The 7,191-nt window shown below is 35.1% G+C and overlaps 1 protein-coding gene across 3 annotated transcripts in view; it reads left to right on the top strand.

The window, feature by feature from the left end:
* WDR64 (WD repeat domain 64) overlaps positions 1–7,191 on the top strand; it is a 160,511-nt gene that overhangs the window by 107,826 nt on the left and 45,494 nt on the right. For all 3 annotated transcript variants that reach the window (XM_032242228.1, XM_032242230.1, XM_032242229.1), the window contains exon 15: positions 2,913–3,089. In XM_032242228.1, coding sequence (XP_032098119.1) covers positions 2,913–3,089 — 177 coding nt within the window. The remainder of the gene's footprint in view (positions 1–2,912; positions 3,090–7,191) is intronic.

Below are 7,191 nucleotides of genomic sequence, written 5' to 3'. Positions count from 1 at the left end.
TGAAGTTTTTTTTCTTTTTCTTTTTTTTTTTTTGAGATGGAGTCTCGATCTCTTGCCAGGCTGGAGTGCAGTAGTGGGATCTTGGCTTAATGCAACCTCTGCCTCCTGGCTTCAAGCTATTCTCCTGCCTCAGCCTCCCCAGTAGCTGGGACTACAGGAGTGCACCACTATGCCCAGCTAATTTTTGTATTTTTAGTAGAGACAGGGTTTTAGCATGTTGGCCAGGATGGTCTCAATCTCTTGACCTCATGATCCATCTGCCTCAGCCTCCCAAAGTGGTGGGATTATAGGCGGTGAGCCACTGCGCCTGGTGGGTGCAGGTTCGTTACATAGGTATACACGTGCCATGGTGGTTTGCTACACTCATCAACCCATCATCTACATTAGGTATTTCTCCAAATGCTATCCCACCCCTAGCACCCCATTCCCCAACAGGCCCTGGTGTGTGATGTTCCCCTCCCTGTGTTCATGTGTTCTCATTGTTCATCTCCCACTTCTGAGTGAGAACATGTGGTGTTTGGTTTTCTGTTCCTGTGTGTGCAGAGAATGATGGTTTCCAGCTTCATCCATTTCCCTGCAAAGGACATGAACTCATCTCTTTTTTATGGCTGCATAGTATTCCATGGTGTATATATGCCACATTTTCTTCATTCTGTCATTTATGAGCATTTGGGTTGGCTCCAAGTCTTTGCTATTGTGAATAGTGCTGCAATAAACATATGTGTGCATGTGTCTTTATAGTAGAATGATGTATAATCCTTTGGGTATACACCCAGTAATGGGATTGCTGGGTCAAATGTTATTTCTGGTTGTAGATCCTTGAGGAATTACCACACTGTCTTCCACAATGGTTGAACTAATTTACATTCCCACAAACAGTTTAAAAACGTTCCTATTTCTCCACATCCTCTCCAGCATCTGTTGTTTCCCGACTTTTTAAAGATCATCATTCTAACCGGCGTGAGATGGTATCTCATTGTGGTTTTGATTTGTATTCCTCTAATGACCGGTGACGATGAGATTTTTTTCATATGTTAGCTGCATAAATGTCTTCTTTTGAGAAGTGTCTGTTCATATCCTTTGCCCACTATTTGATGGGGTTGTTTTCTTCTTGTAATTTGTTTAAGTTCCATGTAGATTCATTGTTCACTCCAATGATACTTCCTTTTGCTGTGCAGAAGTTCTTTAGTTTAATTAGATCCTATTTGTTAATTTTCACTTTTGTTGACATTGCTTTTGGTGTTGTAGTCATGAAGCCTATGACCTGAATGGTATTGCCTAGGTTTTCTTCTCAGGTTTTTATGGTTTTAGGTCTTCATTTAAGTCTTTAATCCATCTTGAGTTAATTTTTGTATAAAGTGTAAAGAAGGGGTCCAGTTTCAGTTTTCTGCATATGACCGGCCAGTTTTCCCAGCACAATTTATTAAAGAGGGAATCCTTTCCCCATTGCTTGTTTTTGTCAGGTTTGTCAAAGATCAGATGGTTGTAGATGTGTGACTTTACTTCTGAGGCTTCTGCTCTGTTCCATTGGTCTATATTTCTGTTTTGGTACTGGTACCGTGCTGTTTTGGTTACTGTAGCCCTGTAATATAGTTTGAAGTCAGGTAGCATGATGCCTCCAGCTTTGTTCTTTTTGCTATGGATTGTCTTGACTATAAGGGCTCTTTTTTGATTCCATATGAAATTTAAAGTAGTTTTTTTCTAATTCTGTGAAGAAAGTCAATGGTAGCTTGATGGGGACAGCATTGGATCTATAAATTACTTTGGATAGTATGGCCATTTTCATGATATTGATTTTTTTCTATCCATGAACATGGAATGTTTTTCCATTTGTTTGTGTCATCTCTTAGTTCCTTGAGCAGTGGTTCATAGTTCTCCTTGAAGAAGCCCTTCACATCCCTTCTAAGTTGTATTCCTAGGTATTTTATTCTCTTTGTAGCAATTGTGAATGGGAATTCACTATGATTTGGCTCTCTGCTTGTCTGTTATTGGTGTATAGGAATGCTTGTGATTTTTGCACATTGATTTTCTATCCTGAGACTTTGCTGAAATTACTTATCAGCTTAAGGGGATTTTGAGCTGAGAAGATGGTGTTTTCCAAGCATACAATCATGTCAACTGCAAACAGAGACAATTTGACTTCCTCTCTTCCTATTTGAAAGGGTATTAAAAGTTAGTTTTAAAATGTCCCATTTCACACTCATCAGGCAAAACAATTTTTAAAAATCAAATAATTCCAAGTATCGGCAAGAATACGAAGAAAGGGGAACTCTCATCTACTCCTGGTGAGAGTGAACATAGCTAAACACTACCTAGAGAAGTCGATTGGTGATAGCTAGTAAAGTTGAAGATGTGTATATCTTATAGTTAGGTGATTTTACTCCAGACATATACTCTAGAAACTGTGCTGCCTGTCTGTAAAGGAAAGCAATACAAAATTGACATCCCGAACATCCATTTATGGGGTAATGGATAAATAAATTGTAGTATGTTTACATAATATGATAAAGCAGTTAAAAATAAATGAACTGGAGTTCCATTAAATAACTTGTATAAATCTCAAAAACATCCTATTGAGTGAAATAAGAAAGTTGAAGAAGAATCCATACAGTTGGACAGCATTTATAAAATGGCTTAAAGTCTGAAAGCACTATCATATATATGTAGAATGTATATGTATGTATATGGAGAAATATTAAAACTTTCATGACTAACATCATATTCACATTACTGGTTACTCTGGGGAGGGAAGAAGAAAGAGGAATTATATCAGCAAGGAATAGATGGGGCTGAAAATTTGGTAAAGCTAGACGGTGGATACATCAGTGTAGGTTTATTTTCTCTCTCTTTAAAACAGTTCAAAATAAAGTAATTAGCTGAACTTTTCATAACTCACTGGATTTCTATTAAAGGGTAAGGAAGATGATATTTACCTGATGGTGGTCTGGGAGCTGCCTGATGCTGTCCCTTTCCTACAAGATGGAAAACCTGCTGTGCATCTGAGAACGTCTACTAGAGATAGGAACATGGCTCTTCCTTTCCCAGATGTCGAGTTAATAGTTGAGAGAAAATTTTCTCAACCTACTCATGTAAGTTTCCTCTCTTGATTTCTTTTTAACTTTTGATTTTTGTTATGGAAAGTTGCAAACATATATAAAGTATAGAAAATAATACAAAGAGCTTCTATGTGTTATCACTTAGCTTCAAAAACTTTCTGTGTTTGGCCAAACTTATTCTTTATTCCCGCCTCTTCACCAGGACCACCACTAGTGGATTTTTTTTTAAGAGAAAATGCACTACTATTTTGCACTGATATTCCCAAATCAAATTTAAGATTACATGGCTTTCACTAATTTTATTTTATATCTTTCTCTCAGAAAACTTTGATTCCTAATGGTGTAAGCATCTTTTCTTATTTGCTTCATGCTATTATTTACATAATGTATTTTTCTACATAATATACAGGTTTTTATGTCATTTTATATGCTATCATTGTACATTATATTATATTCTAGTTTCAGAAAACAATAAAATTTCTAGGAGCAGGATACCTGGCAAAGCTCAAAATCCTGCTTTTTTTGCAGTTCTTTTTGTCCTTAGGGTGTATAGCATGTGGAATGTACTGTCAGATTACTGTAAAATTACTTAAAATAATTTCCTGTACCACCAACTCTATACACAGTTAAGTTTGCTTCATTTTTAAAGTGTCTTGAGTTTTTAAAATCCAGTTTTTTTAATGTTATATAAAACATTTAAATACTTCAAAGATCAAATTTAAAAACAAGTTCTATTCTGAGATACAAAACAGAGTCTATTGTATTCCTGTCCTTTCCACCTTGTTCTCTCCTTAACCTATAGTAACTTTTGTTTTTAAGTTTTTGGTTTGTGTTTCCATGATGTTTTAAAAAATGTAATCAAATATTCAGTCCCCTCTCCACCTTCTTAAGCAAATGATAGACTACTATATACATCCTCGTACTCCTTGCTTTGTTTAATAATCTATTCTGGAGACCAATCTAAGCAGAATATAGAGATCTTCATCTTTGCTTTTTAAAATTTGTGGTAAAATACACATAAAGTAATTTAGACTAAAAATAGTCTAAAATTACACATTTAGACTATTTTTAGGTGTACAGTTAGCAACATTATTTTCACATTGTTGTGCAACCTTCATCACCATTCATCTCCAGACTCTTTCATCTTGCAAAACTAAAACTCTATTTATTTATTTATTTTTTGAGACAGAGTCTTGCTCTTGTTGCCTGGGCTGGAGAGCAGTAGCTTGGTCCTGGCTCACTGCAACCTCCGCCTCCCAGGTTCAATCGATTCTCCTGCCTCAGCCGCCCGAGTAGCTGGGACTACAGGCACTCGCCACCATGCCCAGCTAATTTTTGTATTTTCAGTAGAGACAGGATTTCACTATGTTGGCCAGGATGGTCTTGATCTCCTGATCTCGTCATCCGCTTGCCTTGGCCTCCCAAAGTGCTGAGATTACAGGCATGAGCCACCGCGCCAGGCCTAAAACTCTATTTATTAAATAATAACTCCCTATTTCCTCTTCCCTCCAGCTCCTGACAACCACCATTCTACTTTCCATCCCTATAAATTAACTTACACTGGGTATCTTATATAAGCAGAAACATATGGTATTTGTCCTCTGCGACTGCTTTGTTTCACTCAAGCGTGATGTCCTCAAGGTTCATCTATGTGTAGCGTATGTCACAGTGTCCTTCCTTTTAAAGGCTGAACATTATTCCGATGTATGCAGAGAACACATGTTGCTCACCCATTCATCCGTCAATGGATAGTTGGGTTGCTTTCACTTTTTTGCTGTTAATAACAATGCTGCCATGGACATGGGTGTACACGTATTTCATTTTTCTTTCTGAAAATGCTATAGTACTTCATGTGGATGAACGTACCATTGTTTATTCAACTAGTCCTCTGTAGGCAGGCATTCGGGTTGTTTTTAATCTTTTCCAATTAAAAGTACTGCTGCAACAAATAGCCATGTATGTGTGTGTGTGTGTGTGTCTGTGTGTGTGTGTGACTTATGATTATTTCCAAGAAGTGGTTCCTGATAACCAGAAACCGCAGCTACACCCAGCTTCCCAGAACTTAGCATTGCAATGGCAAAAAAGGACATACGCAAAATGAAAACACTAACAAGAAACTGGAAAAAATATGTGGAACTTATATCACAAAGGGCTAATATCCATAATATATCTTCCTAATTATTTATATATACATATATATATACATATTTCTAAGGTATCTAATGTGCAGAAAGCTTTTAAAACATTAGAAGGAAAAGAAGAGCAACCTACATAGAAAAATGAACAAAAGATATGAACAAATAGTCCATACAAGTATTAGCAAGATGCTCCACTCACTCATTATAAGACAAATGCAAATTAAAGTATATATATTTATACTTTAATTCAATATATATACTTTAATTTGCTCCACTCATTATAAGGTACATGCAAATTAAAGTGTATGTATATAGTTAAATTCATTCTAAGATAAATACAAATTAAAAAATATATATACTTTAACTATATATATATATACTTTAATTTGCATTTATCTTATAATGAGTGAGTGGAACATCTTGCTAATACATGTATGGATCTTGGTAATACAAATATATACACACATATATATGTATATATATGTATGTATGTATATATATGTGTGTATGTATGTGTGTGTATATATATATATATATATATATAGTTGGAAGCCAACACAACTGGAAAACTAACTATACACAGTGGGATAGATTTGGAATAAATTCCCAGAAGAGAGATCAGATTGCTGGGTCAAAAAGTAAATGCTAATATAGTCCTCCTAGACATTACCAAAGTCCCCTGCACAGAAGTTACACAACTCTGCCTTGCCACTAATACGTGAGACTGCCTATTTCCCCACAGCCTTGCCAACACTGTATATTAGAGTCAAACGTTTGAGCTTTTTCAAATCTAGATGAGAAATCAAAACAAGTGCCTTTATACTTGAACAAGGGATTCCATGAAAACAAAATGAGTTTTTTAAAAAGATAAAAACTTATGAAAAGAGAAAGCTGGAATTTCATTAACTGTCATTGAAAATTTTAGTTAAAATTATGTGATGTAAAAATAGTGAAATAATAATTGGCCAGAAAAAAAATGAAAATCATTCTGTGACCTTTTAATACAGCCACAAACTTACCCTTCTTGTTAAAATATAATTTGGTATACTTTAGTTTGCATTTATCTTATAATGAGTGAGTGGAACATCTTGCTAATACACATATGGACTATTTGTTCATATATTTTGTCAATTTTTCTATAATTGTTCTTCTTTTCCTTCTAATATTTTAAATGCTTTCTGTATATTGGATACATTGGAAATATATATATTTTTATATACAAATAATTAGGAAGATATATTGTGGATACTAGTCCTTGGTGATATAAGTTCCAAATATTTGTTCCAGTTTCTTATTAGTGTTTTCATTTTGTGTATGTCCTTCTTTTCCATGGCAAAGCTAAGTTCTGGGAAGCTGGGTGTAGCTGTGGTTTCTGGTTATCAGGAACTACTTCTTGGAAATAATCATAAGTCTTCTTCAGTCTTCTTCCAGGTAACCCATTCACCTATCTAAAAATAGCACATCTGTCTATCTAAAAATAATTCAACTCTCTAAGAATAGGTAGGTTTTTAAAATTCTCTGAGATTTTAAGAAGGGTAAGTTTGACACCGTGTCAAAACATCACAAAATGGTTGGTCACTTTTTCTAGCGAATTACTAATTTTATCATTATTACATCATATGATTGTAACTAAATTTTTCATTGTCAGTTAATAAAACTTCAGCTCTCCCTTTTTATAGGCTTGTTTTTTTCAAGCTTCTCATTTTGTCTAGCAACATCACTTGGTCAACTGTAAAGGCACCTGTTTTGTTGTAGCTGATTTTTACTGTTATTTTAACATCTAAATAAGGAGAGTATGTCATCAGATCATTTTTTTCAGGATATTCTCTGAATTCCAAAATTGTAAGGAGTCTTAAAATAGCCAGCTTTAACTTCTCATAGTAAATGAATATTAAAATACTTGTCTCCTGACAAGTTCTTAGTGATAGAGCTTCAAAAGTTATAGACTCGAAGAAAGCTCGTGAGCAGCCGCAGAAGAGACCCAGAGCAGTGGTGCC

This window comes from Sapajus apella, unplaced genomic scaffold (assembly GCF_009761245.1).
Source record: "Sapajus apella isolate SASKATOON/1434 unplaced genomic scaffold, GSC_monkey_1.0 scaffold49, whole genome shotgun sequence".
NCBI lineage: Eukaryota > Metazoa > Chordata > Mammalia > Primates > Cebidae > Sapajus > Sapajus apella.
The sequence above is the reverse complement of the archived record's forward strand: the minus strand, read 5'-3'. Positions and strand labels throughout refer to the sequence as shown.